Source organism: Strongylocentrotus purpuratus, unplaced genomic scaffold (genome assembly GCF_000002235.5).
Source record: "Strongylocentrotus purpuratus isolate Spur 01 unplaced genomic scaffold, Spur_5.0 spur5_scaffold_20, whole genome shotgun sequence".
Lineage (NCBI taxonomy): Eukaryota > Metazoa > Echinodermata > Echinoidea > Camarodonta > Strongylocentrotidae > Strongylocentrotus > Strongylocentrotus purpuratus.
The window spans coordinates 7,758,994-7,781,294 of NW_022145606.1; the positions used below are offsets into that span (position 1 = coordinate 7,758,994).

The 22,301-nt window shown below is 40.6% G+C and overlaps 2 protein-coding genes across 2 annotated transcripts; both read right to left on the reverse strand.

The window, feature by feature from the left end:
* Positions 1-9,115: 9,115 nt before the first annotated feature.
* LOC105436948 lies at positions 9,116-17,247 on the reverse strand. The gene is made up of 4 exons (XM_030993622.1): positions 12,831-17,247; positions 12,353-12,530; positions 10,673-12,103; positions 9,116-9,570 (listed from the first exon to the last, which is right to left on the reverse strand). The coding sequence occupies exons 1-4, from the start codon at positions 16,890-16,892 to the stop codon at positions 9,116-9,118; spliced, it is 6,126 nt and encodes a 2,041-aa protein (XP_030849482.1). The 5' UTR covers positions 16,893-17,247.
* Positions 17,248-19,901: 2,654 nt separating this feature from the next.
* Positions 19,902-21,649, reverse strand: LOC105436949 (ankyrin repeat domain-containing protein 50-like). The gene is made up of 3 exons (XM_011663029.1): positions 21,329-21,649; positions 20,580-20,859; positions 19,902-19,957 (listed from the first exon to the last, which is right to left on the reverse strand). The coding sequence occupies exons 1-3, from the start codon at positions 21,647-21,649 to the stop codon at positions 19,902-19,904; spliced, it is 657 nt and encodes a 218-aa protein (XP_011661331.1).
* Positions 21,650-22,301: the final 652 nt, after the last annotated feature.

Genomic DNA, 22,301 nt, shown 5'->3' on the forward strand with positions numbered 1-22,301 from the left:
TGATCTCGCATTTAAAGTTGATATAAATGTGTTTCTTATTTAAGATCTGTTCAGTCTTTCATGATTGCAATGTGCTTAAAACCCAATCAGGATTTTCTTTTGCTCTTTATAAAATATTCTTTCGGAATGCGACCTCACTAATCCTAAATTATTCTGATCATCACACCAAACTGCAAAATGTGATGGTTATTAAAGCAGTATCTTGAACCGTGCAAAGAGAACGTTGAAATCATCTTTGATAATGTTATCACATTGTAGGGGCATATACCAATACAAAATTGTCATATTTTCACTTTGAGATTTCTCTTTGTAGGTCCCCCTTTTTTTCCAGAAAGTGCCCTTTACGTTGGTGCCCCCCTCCCCCACCTTGTAAGACTCTCTGGCACCCCTGGGGTAGGCACTAGGATTACCACTGGCATTTAAGTTTAATTGGTCATTGGGGTACTCTGCACTTGTTTAGATATGTATTACTTTTTGCCCAAATTGTCATGATTAATGCCCTTTTCCTCTTCTCAAGGATCCTCGTTGGGTAAGGATTAGGATTAGGAGTACTTGTAGGTTTGGGCAGTGAGGTATGCGATATGTTAAATTGTTCAGAAATTTAATGATTTGTTGTTGTTGTTGTTAAAGGGTCTTAAGGCTGTCCAATTTGAAAACAATTATTTTCGCCTGGCAATACTTTTTTTTTTTTTTTAATGATATTTTATTTTCTCCATTGCTTTTCACAAACAATAACAAAATCAATACATAAAATAATCTGCATGTTAATATTATTATATAGAATATGATTTTACATTCACATCTAAATAATACATATGAACTTTTACTATTTACATCAAATAAAGCATGAAACATGCATGCATGAAGAAGGCATGAACATAAAAAGACATTTAAGAGAAGAACAAACAAAAAATACTTACATACACACATACACACACGTGCACAGACACCCACACAAACACCCACTTAAAACATGCCTACATTTTGTGGGAATCTCGACCATTATATCAGCCATGTCCATTTCATTGCTTCTATTCGCCTTCCTTATTTTATTTATTCTGCTGTTCTTCGAGTTATACTGTTCTTCGAGTTATTCATCAATGATGATTAGATGGCGCTGTTTCCTTTCCTCTTGCTGAAAAATTGATTCAGTCTTTTCAGTGTTTCATTTTTCTTCAACAATGCTACTCCAATGGTTGCCATTGAGTTGAACACAGCTTTATTTCGTTGCTTGCAACCGTTCAATCGATTGTGTGGGCAATAGTTCAGGTGTCTTGCATGAAATCGCCTCATTTAATAATATATTTCTTATTATTTCTTTTTGTAATATTGTGATTAGTAGGGCTGACTGGGTTAAAGAAAATAAAGGTAACCGGGTTTACGGTCCGGGTATAGAGTTTGTCTCTGACGAAGATAACATTTATAAAGTTCAAAATCGTAACTTTAAGAAGCCCCATTGGTGAAATCTATTTTATCCTTAACGTTTCAACATAATTCTTTACCCTGCCTAATATCGAGTGTTTATGTATACAGTGGGAGGTGCTAGGAACCAAGAAAATTATTATGTAATATCAGGAATCTAGTTGTATTATAAGAATATAAAGAGATGGGAACAACACAAATCAGCTTGTTATAACAAATATATTAATATATCAGAGCTCTTTATGTACATGTAAACGTGTATACACTCACTCACACACGCCCGCCTACCCACACACACATTAAGTGTATAGTCATGCGTCAATTGAAGAAAAATAGAAAGGTAAAACATCCAATAATGAAACAACCGTTGGAGATGCAAATATTAAATGACAAATGTATTCAAAACAAGTACATACTTCCAATTTTGTATAACTAACTTTAGAAAGTTTATTTACATTATGGTGACACTATGAAGAGTAGGAAAGTATTTACAGTGATCCAAGGACTCTAACCTACTTATTTACTCTCTGTTTAGCTATTATTCAATTGGCCATTCTTTGTAACACCACGAAATTTAATGCACACATCTGAAAGTGCCTCGTTAAAAATTATTTCATTCACCTGTTACACTTAATTGTATTTCAATAGTCAAGATGCGTGTTGTTTGGTAGGACAAGGAGAGTAAATTTGTCATGTTCACTTTAATAGTGAAATCTGTCAATCAAATAAAGATTAATTATAAATTAATCAATTATCAAATATTCAATACTATTCTTTTCTGTTCAACATCATTTTACAAAGATCTTGATTCAGTCATTTATATAATTCAGTGAGCAATATTTACAGTAGTGTCAATAATTACAATGCATGTTACCTTGTTAAATAACATCTTGGCATAAAACAGATACAACTTTAATAAAGAAGAACCCTTAATTTTACTCACCGGTCGACACCAGTCTCTAATGACTTTGTGCTATACCTTTACAAATGTCCTAAAAGTTACATGAAAAGAAGAAACAAAACTAACACCAAAATAGTGCCTTTTACAAAATGACATTTAACTAGTAGGAGGTTAAGCTTGCGCTCAGTTCAACTTTACAATGCTATACATGTAGTTGGCATAATATATTACAAAATAGTAAAATCTGCTTAACACAAAGACCCAGTACAATTCAAATTATGGCAGTACTTCAAGTTTGTTCGTATAGACAATAACACAGTGCAATGTTTCAAACATTATCAATAGCATTATCAAATAAAAGTCACGAATATCAGAATATCAGATGAAATATAATGCCTGGTTCAATGGTATATAAATTTTCACAAGTAAAAATGTCACTAGTTATTCGTACTACATGTTTATCTTAGTAAATAATCTAAAGTGGTAACATGATATTTATGATAAACAGTTTAGTACAGTATAATCACCACGAACACATTAACGTACTCCAAATAGAAATATGAATAAATATTCTGTTTTAGCTGCACATAGAGTTCTTAAAGGTAAAAATCAATTCTCGTCATGCGATTTCACTGTGAAAGAAACGTTGTGGAATCGATCAGAAAAGGTTGATCATCTAGCATATAAGTATTTGTGTGTACTGCAAGGTTCTGGAATCATCAAAATGATAAGAAATTAGGCCCAGTCTTGGTAAAGTTACAAGCCCTGTACACAGAAAGATGTATATGGGACTACACGACACGTGCATGACACGTTCGCGATACCTATCAGGTCCAAATATATATAATAGTTTACCAAATATATCAATTATTAGGCGGTTTCCCGGCAAAATCTGTATCATTACGTATTAGTCAAAACATATTATTTCACATGATTGGTAATAGAGCTTCCATTTCATTTTTTGAGAGGGGGGGCGTTTCCAAAACTGGTCTTTACCTTTTTACTTGCTTTGTACACTAATTGTCAAATGACAAGCATAAGGTACAATAACACGCCAACGGTGGTCTGTAATGTACTGGTAGGGGAAGAAGAGGAAAGAAATCTCACAGTTTCTTCTGCAGCAAATATTTGAACAGTCACCTTCACTGTCAACAAAACAGTGTAATTAGATGTTCTACCTTTGCTCTTATTTATACTTGGATCTAAGACCACCAGCCCTAGACTCAACAAGAACCTTGTCCAAGTCTCTCAGGGTCCTATGGGATTCTGCTTTCCACAGCTGTAGAAGGTGCATGTATGTATCCGGATAGTCATTTATCCTTTGCGTTAGGATGCCTTGTGCAATACTTGGTTTGATCCCCAGAGTAAGGTGCAGAGCGGAGAAATGATCCGGAAGGAGTTCCTGTGAGATTCTTAGCAAATGAACATCTGTTACTTCCGGTGAATCGGTAGGCCTGAAGGAGAGACAAACATTTAGTTTGCGATATCAAAACTTAAACATGGCAAGAATTTGTCAATGATAATAATTCTTAGCAAATGAACATCTGTTACTTCCGGTGAATCGGTAGGCCTGAAGGAGAGACAAACATTTAGTTTGCGATATCAAAACTTAAACATGGCAAGAATTTGTCAATGATAATAATTAATTGATTAGACAAACTAAACGGTGGTCAATAAGCCAGTTCACGGTTGCAGTCTGAGCATGAGCAGATAAAGGTCATTGCAGAACAAATTTTGAAATACACGGAGACGAAATACTGGATACGGGCTCATGAAAGTTATGTAACATTATTCATTCATGCACATTCAGTGCACTCCATGATACACAGGTGGAAGTATTCTTCGAAAAGGATTCTTTGAAAAGGGGAAACAAAGGATATTTATATAGCACCTCCATCGCTGTAGCAGTGATTATTTCAAAATGTACAAAGTGGGACCTCTTCATGTTTCGAAGATCTGTGGATATTCGGGGTCATTGCAGTAATGTGCTAACCGTGAACTGGTCTATTTACAACCTGTCTAGTACCCCATTCACAGTGGTTTTGAAATTTGTAGCGGCGTTGTAGCGGAGCGGCGACACCGCCATAACACCGCTACAAATGCATTCACAGTAGAAAAGTTATCCCGCTGCAGCAGCGGGATAAATATCATGTACCCATTCACGCTGCAGCGGGTGATTTTTATTACCTCCGTAACAAACACGTGTATGCATGGCTCATGACCCGCGAGTGACCCCGATATGACCAGAAATACTTCAATGCTTGCAACAGGTAAACATGTCAAGTTGCTTTTTGTATCCTCGATCATATTACTTTTTAAAAAACTAGCATTTTTATTGCTTCCAGTCAGAATATTTTAATTTTTTGAAGTGTGAAATATTTTTATTTGGATAATTATAATATCTACATAATAATAAAATCAATTTGAATCCACTGGTTACTTTATTTCTATTTCACTTTATGTTCCCCATTGCTGGAGAAAAGAGGTCAGTGATAGGTAAGTAAACAAATCACACGTGTTTGTCGCGGTGTTATAGCGGAGAGCCTTCACACTGAGTAAACACCGCGACAGCAGCGGGACTGTCCCGCTGCTGTAGCTAGGCGAACCTAGCGATAGTTTGTCGCGGCGTTATCGCGAGGCGGTGTTATCCCGCGATAGTTTATAACGGGTCCGAGCCTTCACACTGAAGACAACACCGCGACAGCAGCGGGACAGTCCCGCTGCTGTCGCGGTGTTTGAGGCCACTGTGAATGGGGTAAGCTAGACAAAAATGTTAAATAAACTTTACATGTACAGCACAGCTATGAGAAGGCGCGATAGCTCAGTCGGTAGAGCAGTGGTCTCGTAATCCGGTGACCCGGGTTCGAAGCCAAGGCGATGCGCTAGCCCCCTTTGGTAAGGTATTAATCCTCATTACCATGTCCCTCGGAGAGGACCTAAAGCCGTCGGCTGCACGGTTGCTTACTTACAAGCATTTATGCTTTCTTAGCAGTCAAGTAAAATAACCACCACCACCACTATCTTAAATACAATACATAGGTTACAATAATTAATGTATTGTTATGATATTATAACCAAACAAATAAATTGTCTCTTGAAGTTCCTTTTAAATTCATAAAAACTATCAAATTAGTTATTACCTACAAGACTGTCACTTATTTAAATTACAATAATGGAGAAGAAAATTTAACAGCGCAAATAAATTGCCCAAGCCAAGAAAATTCCACTTTATGAAAACCCAAGTCACACAACAGACCCAACTTAAAATCAGAGAAAGTGGTCAGGAATAAAGCACTGAAAAGGTCTGTACATTAACTCCCAGGAGAAAATCAGAAGCGGAACAGAACATTTCGAAATAAAATAAAATAAAAAGATATGACCTACTTTTGAGTTCCGTTTCCCCTTGGTGTCATCTGGTCCCCTATGGTTAGAAATGTAGAAAAAAAACAAACAAACACTGTTTCACGTTGGTGTTTCCTTTTTCCTAAATATATTTTCAATCAAATACTGAATTCCATTGGTATTTCCAACTGTAATATTTTTCTGACACATTTTCTGGGGACGATTTTATAATTTGTTAACATTTTAAAATTTCTTGTATTTTTTTTTCGAAACCTAATTCCTGTCGTTTAACCGTTTGAAACAGGTTATGAGACTAACATGTATACTTCTAAATGTTGTTGTTGTTCTTCTTACTTCTCCTTCTTCCTTTCTTCGTTATAAAGCTGAAGGCTAAGCTAGGGGCCTACATTTATATGTTTTTAAGCGATCAACACTTACCTGACAGATTCATCGGACAAATAATTTCCATCTTTGCGCTTTGTTCCAAGATGAACTGGACGAAGACTTTAGATTGGTCAGCGGCTGGAGTGTTAACGACGAACCGTACATTGACCTCAAGTGATTTATGAAACAGAGTTTCCTGTTGTGTCTGTTAAGAAAGACATAGGATAACAATTATAGATACACATTAAATGTACCCGTCATGCCCATTAATTAGATCGTATGACCTAAACGATTCGCGTAATTACATATTATCTCTGCCTCTACAGCTAGGCTACAGTTTAATGGTGTTACATGTGTTTCTATTAGACCCCGTAGGTATCATCCTATATAAAATAAATTGTTTCTTATCATGCCACAGGGCTAATCCCCGTTGTGCCAAGCCCCAAATCCCCCCGTGCCAGTTTGTTTTGGAGATGTTCTGATTCACGTGATGGTTCTATGAGTAGCGCGTTTGAAACACACAGCACAGTCCGATAAGCGTGAACAATAACCGTTTTTACGAATGCGTGCTATGAATTAAAATGGTTGAGTAATCAAACGCACACCCACGTCTGCTCGCAACAAAACACGCACACACACTATCGTCGAGCGATGGTAAATTAACAATATTATTATTATTATTTAATTGATACGCAATATCACTTTAATACACCTTTAGTAAGAAATGTGGCATATATTTGCCAGGATAGATAAACATTCATATTCAGGTAATATAATCGAGTAACTTTAATTGTAATGTAAACTTTTCATTCAACTGTTACGATTAGAAAAAATGGCATAACTACTTGTTTTCCCTCTCCAGTATACCTCCATCACAGTATTGAGAGAGGTGGGTGTTTTTCAAATAAGTTCCCTCCTATATAGACATTGTATGTGGGAGGGAACTAGTTGCAGCTCCATGATTTTACATTTGATCGCGTACGTGTCCGCGTGTCACAACTATGTCTCTCAATACGCTATGGAACTGTCATACAGACCGACATCACACCAACCAAACAAACACATTGCTCTGAATAGCCAACAAATCGATCAGTGAATTTTGAGTTGGTTTGTCGTTGTAACTAAAGCATTGATATAAACTTGCCTTGGTGTATGTTTCCTTGTCGTCTACCTGGCAGGTTACTTTAAGATCGCCAGAACGCCATGCCACAAAATACTCTTCTCCCTTTATCGGTGTCACGTATCCGGGTTCCGACTGATTTGTTATGATATGAAAAGAATATACATGTACAATGAAAAGAAAGTAACCCCAAAATTTGTAATGCTATAAACTCTTATACAATAATATACAGTTTACATTTTAAATGAGCAAGAAAACCATATGCCATTAAATTGAAAACAAAAATTAAAACAACAACATTAAGAACGGAAGAATGACTAACGTTTAAACACTTTGTCATTTTTCATCTTAAGTTTTATCCGGAGGTGGATGTCCAGGGGGTAGGTGTCCGGATCCGATGAAATAGATCAGTCAATAAGGACTCATGTTTGCAATAGGTCGTTTTCATAAATGAAATCAAATATAATACATAAGTCTTTGTGAAATTCCTCAATACACATTGATTCATTCACCCGATAAGAATAATAGTATTTCAATAGTCAGAATGCAAACTGCACATATGAAGTGTTGCTAGGTATCGCAAGCCATCATGTTTGTCCAACCTGGCAACAACTAATGTATGCAGTTTGTATTATGTCTATTGAAACACTATTATTCTTATCAGGTGAATGAGATTTGTATCGATGCAAAATTGCCTGTGGCAAACGTTCCGTATTGTAGGACAAGGCAGGAAAAGCTTTGATGTTTGTCCTTTCATCAAGTAATGTATGACATTTATATTCTGAATTTTAACTAAATCATTCCTAACAGGTGAATTCGATCACTTAAAGTGTGCGCATAACACTCCATTACAATATGAAGATGGTCTATTTGCCCTGCTGCAGCACACGTTGCTTGTCATTTTGTGGTGAAATTCATACGCAGGCTCTGTTGTTCTGAACCAGTAACCTGGACGAAAAGCGAATATGACATTAGTACTTTACTAGTCTTTAAACAAATTGGCCCGAATACACAAAGGAGGTTTGCCGACAAACCTAGGTTTATGTGCGTAATATGACGCGTTTTTACAGACCAAGGTTTGTAAAAACGCGTTGAAACGCGTCATATGACGCACATAAACCTAGGTTTGTCGACAAACCTCCTTGGTAAATTCCTGCCATTTTGTCACAATACCCCTCCCCGTTCATACCTCCGCTTTCCCTTGGTTACTGTCTCTAATGCAGAGCCTCAACAGATGCTTAGTGTTCATATGGCTCGGTTCGGGTACGAAAGGCGTACAGATGACACGTTTGCCCACGAATACCTTTGTGATGAAGGCAACAATCCACCATTCAGAGAAGTGAGAAATATAGAGGTCAAGGTCTCGCTCTCTAACAACACATCGAGGGTCACCATTGGCAGCGGAAATCAACGAAAAACTGTCGGAGCCTTTTAATTGAAAACACAAGACAGATGTGTAATCGCAATTTGTTCTTGTTTGCAAAATCGAAAACAAAGCAAAGCAAAAAAATATTTAAAAAATACAAATTTCAGAGAACGCAGAAGCGACGGAGGAGGTGAGTACCCCAGCTTTTTACCACCGATTATACGATAGATCACCCCAATGTATACCTCTTTAAAAGAAAAAAAACGTAGTTATGTTTGAAGCAGAGAGAAATTTCCTCAAGACGGTATCTCACAAAAAGAATTAAAAACAAATCCCTTTATCGACATGTATGATCTTGGATTGGTGTCATTTTGCTTGGGATAGAATGATCTACCCAATTTACAAAAACAAATGACATTGTGTCAACTTGACGTTGAAATTACAGACTTTGTTGAATACTTTTAGATGTATTAACGTTTGAATATGTCCCATTCTCTAGAAACATGAAATTCAGGACAAGTCAAGTTTTCACATACTTCAGAAATTACAAAAACTTGGTAAGGTTTGAATAATTTAGTTGTTAACTGTAAAGATTCTTACTGCTTTTCCGATGGTACGTCCCAGTAGATGCAGTATCAGGACTTGTGAAAATCGCTGAATGGGGCATCGTCACTTTTACTGGATATTTATACTTTGCATCAGACGGTGACGCCTTAAGGCCAACACAAATTATTGCTTGGTCCTCCGTTAACAGGTCTACCAGTTCAGCTGGAACTTCAGGTACTGCCTGTATGTCTTCAACGCCCCAAATCTCACTTGGATGAAACTGGATTTCAATGCCATACTTCTCGATGCAAAGCAAGCCTGCTTGCTCATCTGATGCCCCTGTCGAATCATGAATAACATCTTCTACGACCTGTTCAGAAGATGCAGAGTCTATGTTGAGCTGTTCTGATTTTGAGGTGTGTACGTTTGCTTCGCTATCCACCTGTTTTTCGACACTCCCGCTTTCCTGTTGTGAACCACCGGCTGGATCTACAACGAAACAACCGAAGACAGATTTTCTGTTTAAAGTGTATATAGGCCTACATGTAATTACTTATTTTCGGTTTAGGTCATGGTAGTTCTCACAATGTTTTTTTTAATGTAAATTTTTAAAAAAACACTTGCATTTTCGTAAGATAATACGGTAAGGTTTTCTTCTTTTTTTGTTGTGGGGGGGGGGGGGGGGTGCGTCGGGCGTCCTTGATCAATATGGATATATTTCTTACCATTTTTGCCTTTTGATAGACGAATCATTAATGGTTTTTTAACACAAATAAGGAACAGCATTATCTTTTCGAAAAAATATATTTCAACAGCAGGTTAATTTTCCCCATGCCTTTTGTTCACACTGCCTTGCACGGAACGGCGAAAGCTCTATATTCACTGTGCGTAGGCCCTACGATAGCCGCTTCTTTGGAAGGTATTGCTTGTTTTCGGTTTTCCGTAGTTGTGTTTGACTGTTCAAATTAATAACTAACCTATATCCTGGGTTGCCCATGTTAAAATGATTTGCTTTCGAATCAATCCCTAAGGTTTTTGCCCAATTAGGTCATTATTTCACGTGTACAGTACGTCGAGGTAATACATTTCATGAAAGATCGTAATAGCCCTACGAAACATGGGATCGTCAATTTAAAGTTTAGGTACTTTCTAAAGCATATTGTAAAGCATACAATGTGTTGTATTGTCAGTGTTCCTCGTGGCCCATCCCCTCATTTTTTTCTCGACCTGTCTCTTTCGATCAATCTGACCCTGACATGTTTCAAATTTTAAAAAGAATTACTCAAATTGTCTCGCTATCCACGGACTTCCTCGGGTTTCATTAGTTGCAATAAAATACATTCATCACTAATGATAAAGGCCTATACAAGTTTTCAATTTTCATTTAACAAAGGAGGTTGGAATGTGACTATGCCAGCTCAATGGAATGACCTTATCGACGTAGTGGTCTTCTCCCCTTAAAAATCCAATCTCAACATTCGATTCAGATATTATTCTAAATGAATGATATTAATTATAAATTATGAACAGAAAATGTCAAAGAAATGTACACAAAATAAGCCGGATCGTACAAAATACCAACTGAACTAACCATTATCGATAAACTCCGCGTGGAGAGGTGTGCTGCAGTTATTATCAGCCCTATTTGGTTCTGCTTTGTGGCCAATGAGAAAATGTACAACATCGAGGTGACCTTTGAGTGATGCCGCTTGGAGAGGTGTGTGCCCCCCAATACCAGCCCTATTTAGATCTGCTCCTTGGCTAATGAGAAACTGTACGACATCGAGATGACCATTAAATGAAGCCGCTTGAAGAGGTGTGCGCCCAACAATATTATTTAGATCTGCTCCCTGGCCAGTGAGAAACTCTACAACATCGAGGTGACCTTTGAGTGATGCCAATTCCAGAGATGTGCTGCCATCATAACTAGAACTATTAAGATCTGCTCCTTGGCCAATGAGAAATTGTACAACATCGAGGTGACCGTTGGAAGATGCCACTTGAAGTGGTGTGCGCCCACCAATACCTGGCCTATTAAGATCTGCTTTTTCGCCAACGAGGAACTGAACAACATTGAGGTGACCATTTAATGATGCCGCTTGGAGAGGTGTGCGTCCACCAATACCAGCCCTTTTGAAATCTGCTTTTTGGCCAATGAGACACTGTACAACATCGAGGTGACCTTCGAGTGATGCTGCTTCTAGAAGTGTGCTACCATCATTACCATGCCTATTTAAATCTGCTCCTTGGCCAATGAGAAACTGTACAACATCGAGGTGACCGTTTGCTGATGCCGCGTGGAGAGGTGTCCTTCCATCCTTATCCGCCCCTTTTAGATCTGCTCCTTGACCAATAAGAAACTGTACAACATCGAGGTGACCTTTGAGTGATGCCGCGTAGAGAGGTGTCCTTCCATCCTTATCCGCCCCTTTTAGATCTGCTCCTTGGCCAATGAGAAATTGTACAACATCGAGGTGACCAGTGGATGATGCGACGAAGAGGGGTGTTCTGCCATCATTACAAACACCATTTAGTTCCACTCCTTGGTCAATGAGAAACTCTACAACATCGAGGTGACCACTAAATGAGGATGTGAAGAGAGGTGTCATACCATCTTTATCCACACTATTTAGATCTGCTCCTTGGCCAATGAGAAACTGTACAACATAAAGGTGACCTTCGAGTGATGCCATTTCTATAGGTGTACTGCCATCATTACTAGCACTATTTAAATCTGATCCTTGGCCAATGAGAAACTGTACAACCTCGAGGTGACCATTGCATGATGCCATATAGAGAGGCGTCCTGCCTTCTTTATCCGCCCTCTTTAGATCTGCTCCTTGGCCAATGAGAAACTGTACAACCTCGAGGTGACCATTGCATGATGCCATGTAGAGAGGTGTCGTGCCTTTCTTATCCGCCCTCTTTAGATCTGCTCCTTGGCCAATAAAAAATTGTACAACATCGAGGTGACCATTGAATGATGCCGCGTAGAGAGGTGTCCTTTCATCCTTATCCGCCCCTTTTAGATCTGCTCCTTGACCAATAAGAAACTGTACAACATCGAGGTGACCTTTGAGTGATGCCGCGTAGAGAGGTGTCCTTCCATCCTTATCCGCCCCTTTTAGATCTGCTCCTTGTCCAATAAGAAACTGTACAACATCGAGGTGACCTTTGAGTGATGCCGCGTAGAGAGGTGTCCTTCCATCCTTATCCGCCCCTTTTAGATCTGCTCCTTGGCCAATGAGAAATTGTACAACATCGAGGTGACCAGTGGATGATGCGACGAAGAGGGGTGTTCTGCCATCATTACAAACACCATTTAGTTCCACTCCTTGGTCAATGAGAAACTCTACAACATCGAGGTGACCACTGAATGAGGATGTGAAGAGAGGTGTCATACCATCTTTATCCACACTATTTAAATCTGCTCCTTGGCCAATGAGAAACTGTACAACATAAAGGTGACCTTCGAGTGATGCCATTTCTATAGGTGTACTGCCATCATTACTAGCACTATTTAAATCTGATCCTTGGCCAATGAGAAACTGTACAACCTCGAGGTGACCATTGCATGATGCCATATAGAGAGGCGTCCTGCCTTCTTTATCCGCCCTCTTTAGATCTGCTCCTTGGCCAATGAGAAACTGTACAACCTCGAGGTGACCATTGCATGATGCCATGTAGAGAGGTGTCGTGCCTTTCTTATCCGCCCTCTTTAGATCTGCTCCTTGGCCGATAAAAAATTGTACAACATCGAGGTGACCATTGAATGATGCCGCGTAGAGAGGTGTCCTTCCATCCTTATCCGCCCCTTTTAGATCTGCTCCTTGACCAATAAGAAACTGTACAACATCGTGGTGACCTTTGAGTGATGCCGCGTAGAGAGGTGTCCTTCCATCCTTATCCGCCCCTTTTAGATCTGCTCCTTGTCCAATAAGAAACTGTACAACATCGAGGTGACCTTTGAGTGATGCCGCGTAGAGAGGTGTCCTTCCATCCTTATCCGCCCCTTTTAGATCTGCTCCTTGGCCAATGAGAAATTGTACAACATCGAGGTGACCTTCGAGTGATGCTGCTTCTAGAAGTGTGCTACCATCATTACCATGCCTATTTAAATCTGCTCCTTGGCCAATGAGAAACTGTACAACATCGAGGTGACCGTTTGCTGATGCCGCGTGGAGAGGTGTCCTTCCATCCTTATCCGCCCCTTTTAGATCTGCTCCTTGACCAATAAGAAACTGTACAACATCGAGGTGACCTTTGAGTGATGCCGCGTAGAGAGGTGTCCTTCCATCCTTATCCGCCCCTTTTAGATCTGCTCCTTGTCCAATAAGAAACTGTACAACATCGAGGTGACCTTTGAGTGATGCCGCGTAGAGAGGTGTCCTTCCATCCTTATCCGCCCCTTTTAGATCTGCTCCTTGGCCAATGAGAAATTGTACAACATCGAGGTGACCAGTGGATGATGCGACGAAGAGGGGTGTTCTGCCATCATTACAAACCCCATTTAGTTCCACTCCTTGGCCAATGAGAAACTCTACAACATCGAGGTGACCACTGAATGAGGACGTGAAGAGAGGTGTCATACCACCTTTATCCACACTATTTAGATCTGCTCCTTGGCCAATGAGAAACTGTACAACATAAAGGTGACCATCGAGTGATGCCATTTCTAGAGGTGTACTGCCATCATTACTAGCACTATTTAAATCTGATCCTTGGCCAATGAGAAACTGTACAACCTCGAGGTGACCATTGCATGATGCCATATAGAGAGGCGTCCTGCCTTCTTTATCCGCCCTCTTTAGATCTGCTCCTTGGCCAATGAGAAACTGTACAACCTCGAGGTGACCATTGCATGATGCCATGTAGAGAGGTGTCGTGCCTTTCTTATCCGCCCTCTTTAGATCTGCTCCTTGGCCAATAAGAAATTGTACAACATCGAGGTGACCATTGAATGATGCCGCGTAGAGAGGTGTCCTTCCATCCTTATCCGCCCCTTTTAGATCTGCTCCTTGACCAATAAGAAACTGTACAACATAAAGGTGACCTTCGAGTGATGCCATTTCTAGAGGTGTACTGCCATCATTACTAGCACTATTTAGATCTGCTCCTTGGCCAATGAGAAACTGTACAACCTCGAGGTGACCATTGCATGATGCCATGTAGAGAGGTGTCCTTCCATCCTTATCCGCCCTCTTTAGATCTGCTCCTTGGCCAATAAGAAATTGTACAACATCGAGGTGACCATTGCATGATGCCACTTGAAGAGGTGTCCTTCCATCCTTATCCGCCCCTTTTAGATCTGCTCCTTGACCAAAAATAAACTGTACAACATCGAGGTGACCTTTGAGTGATACCGCGTGGAGAGGTGTCCTTCCATCCTTATCCGCCCCTTTTAGATCTGCTCCTTGACCAATAAGAAACTGTACAACATCGAGGTGACCTTTGAGTGATGCCGCGTGGAGAGGTGTCCTTCCATCCTTATCCGCCCCTTTTAGATCTGCTCCTTGATCAATAAGAAACTGTACAACATCGAGATGACCTTTGGATGAAGCGACGAAGAGGGGTGTCCTTTCATCCTTATCCGCCCCTTTTAGATCTGCTCCTTGGCCAATAAGAAACTGTACAACATCGAGGTGACCGTTTGCTGATGCCGCGTAGAGAGGTGTCCTTCCATCCTTATCCGCCCCTTTTAGATCTGCTCCTTGGCCAATAAGAAACTGTACAACATCGAGGTGACCGTTTGCTGATGCCGCGTAGAGAGGTGTCCTTCCATCCTTATCCGCCCCTTTTAGATCTGCTCCTTGGCCAATAAGAAACTGTACAACATCGAGGTGACCGTTTGCTGATGCCGCGTAGAGAGGTGTCCTTCCATCCTTATCCGCCCCTTTTAGATCTGCTCCTTGGCCAATAAGAAACTGTACAACATCGAGGTGACCGTTTGCTGATGCCGCGTGGAGAGGTGTCCTTCCATCCTTATCCGCCCCTTTTAGATCTGCTCCTTGATCAATAAGAAAATGTACAACATCGAGGTGACCTTTGGATGAAGCGACGAAGAGGGGTGTCCTTCCATCCTTATCCGCCCCTTTTAGATCTGCTCCTTGGCCAATAAGAAACTGTACAACATCGAGGTGACCTTTGAGTGATGCCGCGTGGAGAGGTGTCCTTCCATCCTTATCCGCCCCTTTTAGATCTGCTCCTTGATCAATAAGAAACTGTACAACATCGAGGTGACCTTTGGATGAAGCGACGAAGAGGGGTGTCCTTTCATCCTTATCCGCCCCTTTTAGATCTGCTCCTTGGCCAATAAGAAACTGTACAACATCGAGGTGACCATTGAATGATGCCGCGTAGAGAGGTGTCCTTCCATCCTTATCCGCCCCTTTTAGATCTGCTCCTTGACCAATAAGAAACTGTACAACATCGAGGTGACCTTTGAGTGATGCCGCGTAGAGAGGTGTCCTTCCATCCTTATCCGCCCCTTTTAGATCTGCTCCTTGTCCAATAAGAAACTGTACAACATCGAGGTGACCTTTGAGTGATGCCGCGTAGAGAGGTGTCCTTCCATCCTTATCCGCCCCTTTTAGATCTGCTCCTTGGCCAATAAGAAACTGTACAACATAGAGGTGACCGTTTGCTGATGCCGCATAGAGAGGTGTCCTTCCATCCTTATCCGCCCCTTTAAGATCTGCTCCTTGGCCAATAAGAAACTGTACAACATCGAGGTGACCGTTTGCTGATGCCGCGTGTAGAGGTGTCCTTCCATCCTTATCCGCCCCTTTTAGATCTGCTCCTTGATCAATAAGAAACTGTACAACATCGAGGTGACCTTTGGATGAAGCGACGAAGAGGGGTGTCCTTCCATCCTTATCCGCCCCTTTTAGATCTGCTCCTTGGCCAATAAGAAACTGTACAACATCGAGGTGACCTTTGAGAGATGCCAATTCCAGAGATGTGCTGCCGTCATAACTAGAACTATTTAGATCTGCTCCTTGGCCAATGAGAAATTGTACAACATCGAGGTGACCGTTGGAAGATGCCACTTGAAGTAGTGTGCGCCCACCAATACCTGGCCTATTAAGATCTGCTTTTTCGCCAACGAGGAACTGTACAACATTGAGGTGACCATTTAATGATGCCGCTTGGAGAGGTGTGCGTCCACCAATACCAGCCCTTTTGAAATCTGCTTTTTGGCCAATGAGAAACTGTACAACGTCGAGGTGACCTTTGAGAGATGCTGCTTCTAGAAGTGTGCTACCATCATTACCATCCCTATTTAAATCTGCTCCTTGGCCAATGAGGAACTGTACAACATCGAGGTGACCGTTTGCTGATGCCGCGTAGAGAGGTGTCCTTCCATCCTTATCCGCTCCTTTAAGATCTGCTCCTTGACCAATAAGAAACTGTACAACATCGAGTTGACCATTGGATGATGCGACGAAGAGAGGTGTTCTGCCATCATTACAAGCACTATTTAGATCCACTCCTTGGCCAATGAGAAACTGTACAACTTCAAGGTGACCATTTAATGAGGCCGTGTAGAGAGGTGTCATACCATCTTTATTGGCCCTTTTTAGATCTGCTCCTTCACTAATAAGAAACTGTACAAGATCGAGGTGACCATTGAATGATGCTGCATCGAGAGGTGTCCATCCATCCTTATCTTCCCTGTTTAGATCTGCTCCTTGGCCAATGAGAATCTGTACATCATCGAGGTGACCATTGAATGATGCCCCATGGAGAGGTGTCCAATCATCATTTTCAGCCTCTGGAACGTCTGCTTTTTTAATTTTGTCCCCATCCATGATGGAAATAAAACTGATCTGAGTGTCTGCCTGTAATTTCTAGACTGTATAATTAAAGTTTATAGGCTATTTGATCAGCCAACTAGAACTGTATTACAGCCAATGAAGACATGAAGTTATTGTCGCCCCTAACGACTCCAAGCTATGGGACGAAGATAGATAGATAGACTATAAGTGCCGCTTATTATCTGCTCCGAGTAAAACGGTTGGCAGTGGTCTTCTATAATGCACCAGCAAACTTCATTTAGACCGCGTAACGCTTCTTGCCCACAAAGGATATCACTTCTTCTCCACATTCTATTAATCAAATGTTGTTCATGTCAGCTTCATCGGTACGTTCCATTTCCGAATAAACACGACGGTCTTATACATTCTCCCATTATTGTCTCATATCTATCACCTCCTTTCGAATGTGTATAAGCGGGCTAGACCTACAGATATGGCAATGTTGTTATTCCGAAATACAAAAAACAGCACGATCTCACGAAACTTGTATGATATAACGTTTAGTACAGGCTACAATGGACGCTGCTCTATTCCAGTAGCTGCATCATGGCCCTAACACACTCAACCGTCAGTCAGATGTGCATTATGCTAGCTTCCTCCTCAAAAAACATATATTGTAGAAATTGAAATATGACCTAAATTTAGTTCCTGTTTCTTTTTTTTTTTACTCCGCTCAATAGATAGTCGACAAAAGGCTAGCACTTTACAGGGTGACCCAATAAAAACGTACAAGCATATTCGCATAAGGTGAGGAAGGAAGACATTTTATCGTGAAAAATATGATATCAATATCTACAAATTCGATAGGGGTGGGGGTTTGTTTTAGGGAACATTTTGTGATCAATGCAATAATTCATAGGAGATCAAATTACTCCAGTATCAATGACACACCATTTTAAACCATTAGCATGATGTTATGTCTGTGTTTAAATCATTAAAAACGCTTTAAAAATGTTTTGTAAAGTTACTTTGTGTTCAATCTGATGTTTATTAGAGCTTGACCAAGGCTCGATCAAAGATAAAACCGTTACAAAACTCATCAATGACACGCAATTTTCGCAAGTAGCACTACCAATAATGTTTTTAACATTGTGGCAGAAAAATGCACCCCTAAAATACGACATATTTTTCGTGTAGATGTGTCTTGATCTATAGTTCGAGTTCCGTCGCGCGGCACTAATGTGCTTTGGCGAGTCATTATAATCTACGATTGCCACTCCCCACCCAGGTGAAGTAAATGGTTACCCAGTGGGAAGAAATTCATTGAATGTTTCAGCACCTTATCATGGGGACCTATGGGGCTAGACATTATACAGCCGGGGTATACAAAAGGACATAAATATATATTATTACGTTCTTTAAAAAAAAACACCAATTTACAGATACCGGTATAGATTGTCCTAAATTGTCGAAAGTTTACTTGTCCGTTTTTTAAATGCCACCCTGTTCTTTTAGGCGCAGCCAGTCGACTGGGACAGACAAGGGAAGTATCAATGAAACACATATCAGTCCCTAAAGCACAGCGCACACTACCCGATTCTACTGCGATCCGATTTCTAAAGATTAAGATCGCGTGCTCGATGTTGTTATTGAAATCCATTCAAGAGAAGGAAAAAAATGAATTCAGAGGGACCTACTGGGTGCACGCCAAACAATCCTTTACAACAAATGAAACCTCTCCCAGGAAGCCCAACATAAAAAGGTAAATAGCATTGTAGAGACGATGAACAAATGAGAATAAAACATCGTCGTTAATCGTGAGAATGATCAATACTACCCCTCTCTCTCTCTCTCTACTAAATCCTGTGAACAGTGGAATCAATCAGGTAAAATTAATTGTTAAACGAATTTATCATGAGTCATGACAGATTAATTTCCTATTGCATATCATAGTCATATTGAAGAGCAGCAATGGTGCATATTTGTTGATATGATTGCTTTTCCCTACAAATAGTCATGAGACATAAAGCTAGATAAAACGATGCACAACAAAAATGATAGTGTCTTAAGAACATGAGAAAGTATTAGAAATAGAATGAATAAAACATGAATGTGGTCATGTAAATAGTTTTCTTTCATGTTGTTCCTTCAGTACCAAATAACCAAGCAAAACTCGGGAAAGGTACAAATATGTGTATTCATTAAAGATGATAATTTATGACATACATGTACATGTATTCTCAATTGTGAAGACATTTGATTTTCAAAATATCAAAAAGCTCGATCCTTGTGTACAATCATAGGATTGCAGGGCTTTCAAAAAGGGAACAGATTTAACACTGCCGAGGCTACCGTGTTTAAACACAGCATTATTTTATCCTCATCGTTTACATGAATGATACCAATATCCATGTTGAAAATTCATCGTTTTCATCATCAATATGGTAAATCCTGAACTTCAAGAGATCATCCAATTGCAACTATCGGAAACAGTAGCTATAACAATTATTTACTACATCATCCTTGTTCCAGCTTCCATTTTACTTGTAAGACCTACTGTCTGGAATACAATGGACAGTCAGTGACGTAGCTCCGGGGGGGGGGGGTGCATACATTTCCTTAACTTTATTGAGAGAGAGGGGGGGAGGGGGTTGTGTGGGGTTCAAATTCAGTTTTCTTTAAAATTATGAAACCTAGGTACTTATGAATTTATCTTCCATGTGATGGCAATTGATAGTACCAAAATGGTGTACTGTCTTGTAAAGAAATATTTTGCTTGCACCTAGTACATTATAGAGAGCTACAAAACTTGCCAAAGTGTGAGACACTTAAACTACTCAGAGAGACTCAAAGCACTGAAAATCCCCACTCTACAGTTCGGACGGAAACGATCTGATATGATTCAAGTGTCCAGGATAATGCACCAGTTTGACAATCTTCAAGAGCAGAACAAAGTGCAGTCGCACCCATGGTCACTCACTTAAGCATAACAAGCTAAGATGCCGGAAGACACTAAGGAAAAACTCATTTAGCCAGATAATAATCAATGTGTGGAATGGTCTTCTAGGCGATGTTGTGGAGAGTACCACAATCAATCGCTTCAAATCTGGACTTGAGAACTGGTGGAGAGATGGCCCAGATAATTATGGTGATAACCCTAACCAGAGGAAACCATGGATAGGAACAACAGATGATCCTGGATCAACTGAGTTACAAGTGAGTTAAGATCGCGTGTTCGATTTTGTTGTCGAAAGAAGAAACAAAAAATCTTGCATTTAGAGGGACCTACTGGACAGGTGCAAGCCAAACGTTTCTTTACAAATACTTTAACTTCTCCTATGAAGCCTAACATATAAAGTAGTATATTCAAGTAGCATTGAACAGACGATGAACAAAATCGTATCCGGACACCTACCCCCTGGAAATCCACCCCCGGATAAGCACCCCCAATCAACTACCCCCAGACAATTACCCCCTAAAACAACTACCCCCGAACAACTATCCCTGGACAACTCCGCCCCAGACAACTACCCCCTAGGATAGTTGTCATAGAGGATGGTTGTTGTAGGGGGGTAGTTGTCCTAGTGGGTAGTTTTTTTTTTCTTCAAAATGTCCAATATCAACAATTGATTCAGATATTTCCCTAAATGAATAATGAAAATGATAAATTATAAAAACAGGAAGTGTCAAAGAAATGTACAGTACATAAGCCGGAACGTACGAAATATCAACTGAACTTACCTTTATCAATTAACTGCGAGTGGAGAGGTGTGCGCCCATCAAAACCAGCCCTATTTAGATCTGCTTCTTGGTCAGTGAGAAACTCTACAACATTGAGGTAACCATTTGATGATGCCGCTTGGAGAGGTGTCCTGCCATCATTACCAGCCCTACTGAGATCTGCTCCTTGGCCAATGAGAAACTGTACAACTTCGACCTGACCACTGAATGATGCCGCATGGAGAGGTGTGCTGCCACCATTACCAGTCCTATTTAGAGCTGCTCCTTGGCCAATGAGAAACTGTACAACATCGAGGTGACCATTGAATGATGCCACTTGGAGAGGTGTACGCCCCTTACTACCAGCCCTGTTTAGATCTGCTTGTTGGCCAATGAGAAACTGTACAACATCGAGGTGACCTTTGCGTGATAACGCTTCTAGAGGTGTGCTGCCATTATTAACAGCCCTATTTAGATCTGCTTTTTGGCCAGTGAGAAACTCTACAACATCGAGGCGACCTTTAAGTGATGCCTCGTGGAGAGGTGTCCTGCCACCATTACCAGCCCTATTTAGATCTGCCCCTTGGCCAATGAGAAATTGTACAACATCGATGTGACCATTTGATGATGCCGCGTGGAGAGGTGTCCTACCACCATTACTAGCAATATTTAGATTGGCCAATAAGAAACTGTACAACATCGAGGTGACCATTGAATGATGCCGCATGGAGAGGTGTCCTGCCATCATCATCAGCCGTATTTAGATCTACCTTTTGGCTAGTGAGAAACTGTACAACATCGAGGTGACCTTTGAGTGAAGCCGCTTGGAGAGGTGTGCCGCCATCATTACCAGCCCTATTTAGATCTGCTTTTTGGCCAATGAGAAACTGTACAACATCGAGGTGACCATTGGATGATGCCGCGTGGAGAGGTGTCCTGCCGTCATCACCAGCCTTATTTAGATCTGCTCCTTGGCCAATGAGAACCTGTACAACCTCCAGGTGACCATTGGATGCTGCTGCTTGGAGATGTGTCAAATCATCATTTTTAGCCTCAGAAAGGGCTGCTCTTTGTAACCTGTTCCAAGCCATGATAATAATTCAACTGATCTGAAAGTTTACCTGTAATATCTTAATTATTATAATTGAAGTATAGGCTATTATTCTTATTGGCGAACTAGAACTGTATAACAGCTGAAGTTGTGAAAAAGCTGCGTCTCAGGGTTCATTTTTATTGTCACCCCAATGGTTCCAAGCTATGGGACAAAGATAGATAGATAGGCAATACCGTGCTGCTTATTATTTGCTCCCAGTATAACGGCTGACAATGGTTTAATGAGCCTACAAACTTTATTTGGACCGCGTGATTATTCTTGCCCTGAAAGAAGATCACTTCTTCTCATAATATATTCAATTAATTGTTCTTGCCAGCTGCATCGGTACGTTACATTCCGAATAAACATGACAGTCTTCCAAACTTCCTTTAAAGGAGCATCGTCCCCGCAGTGCAGTTGCGCTGCTCTGGTCATCGCCATCTTGGTTCCGAAGATCGACTTGCATATTTGCATACAGCTGTCAATCAAAGTACGCGCGGCTTGGCCTGCCTTCGCCAAGCCAGCTGATCGCTGACGATCGCGACGTCACGAAAGTGGGCGGAAACAGCAGCCGAATCTTACAGCCGAACTGCGATTGGCATTACTTCGGCACATGTATGCGATAATCGGTATTGTCCGGGCATTCGGAA

Excerpts from the sequence above, each read along its gene's own strand:
- LOC105436948 (XM_030993622.1), bottom strand. The coding sequence starts at position 16,892 with ATGGATGGGGACAAAATTAAAAAAGCAGACGTTCCAGAGGCTGAAAAT. Across the intron at positions 12,531-12,830 it reads ATGGTCACCTCGATGTTGTA|TTTCTCATTGGCCAAGGAGC; the intron begins CAATTTTTTATC and ends TATGTTGTACAG. Across the intron at positions 9,571-10,672 it reads CGCGGAGTTTATCGATAATG|ATCCAGCCGGTGGTTCACAA; the intron begins GTTAGTTCAGTT and ends GTTTCGTTGTAG.
- LOC105436949 (XM_011663029.1), bottom strand. The coding sequence starts at position 21,649 with ATGGCTTGGAACAGGTTACAAAGAGCAGCCCTTTCTGAGGCTAAAAAT. Across the intron at positions 20,860-21,328 it reads AGTTTCTCACTAGCCAAAAG|TTTCTCATTGGCCAAGGAGC; the intron begins GTAGATCTAAAT and ends GATGTTGTACAG. Across the intron at positions 19,958-20,579 it reads CTCGCAGTTAATTGATAAAG|TTCTCAAGTCCAGATTTGAA; the intron begins GTAAGTTCAGTT and ends TCTCTCCACCAG.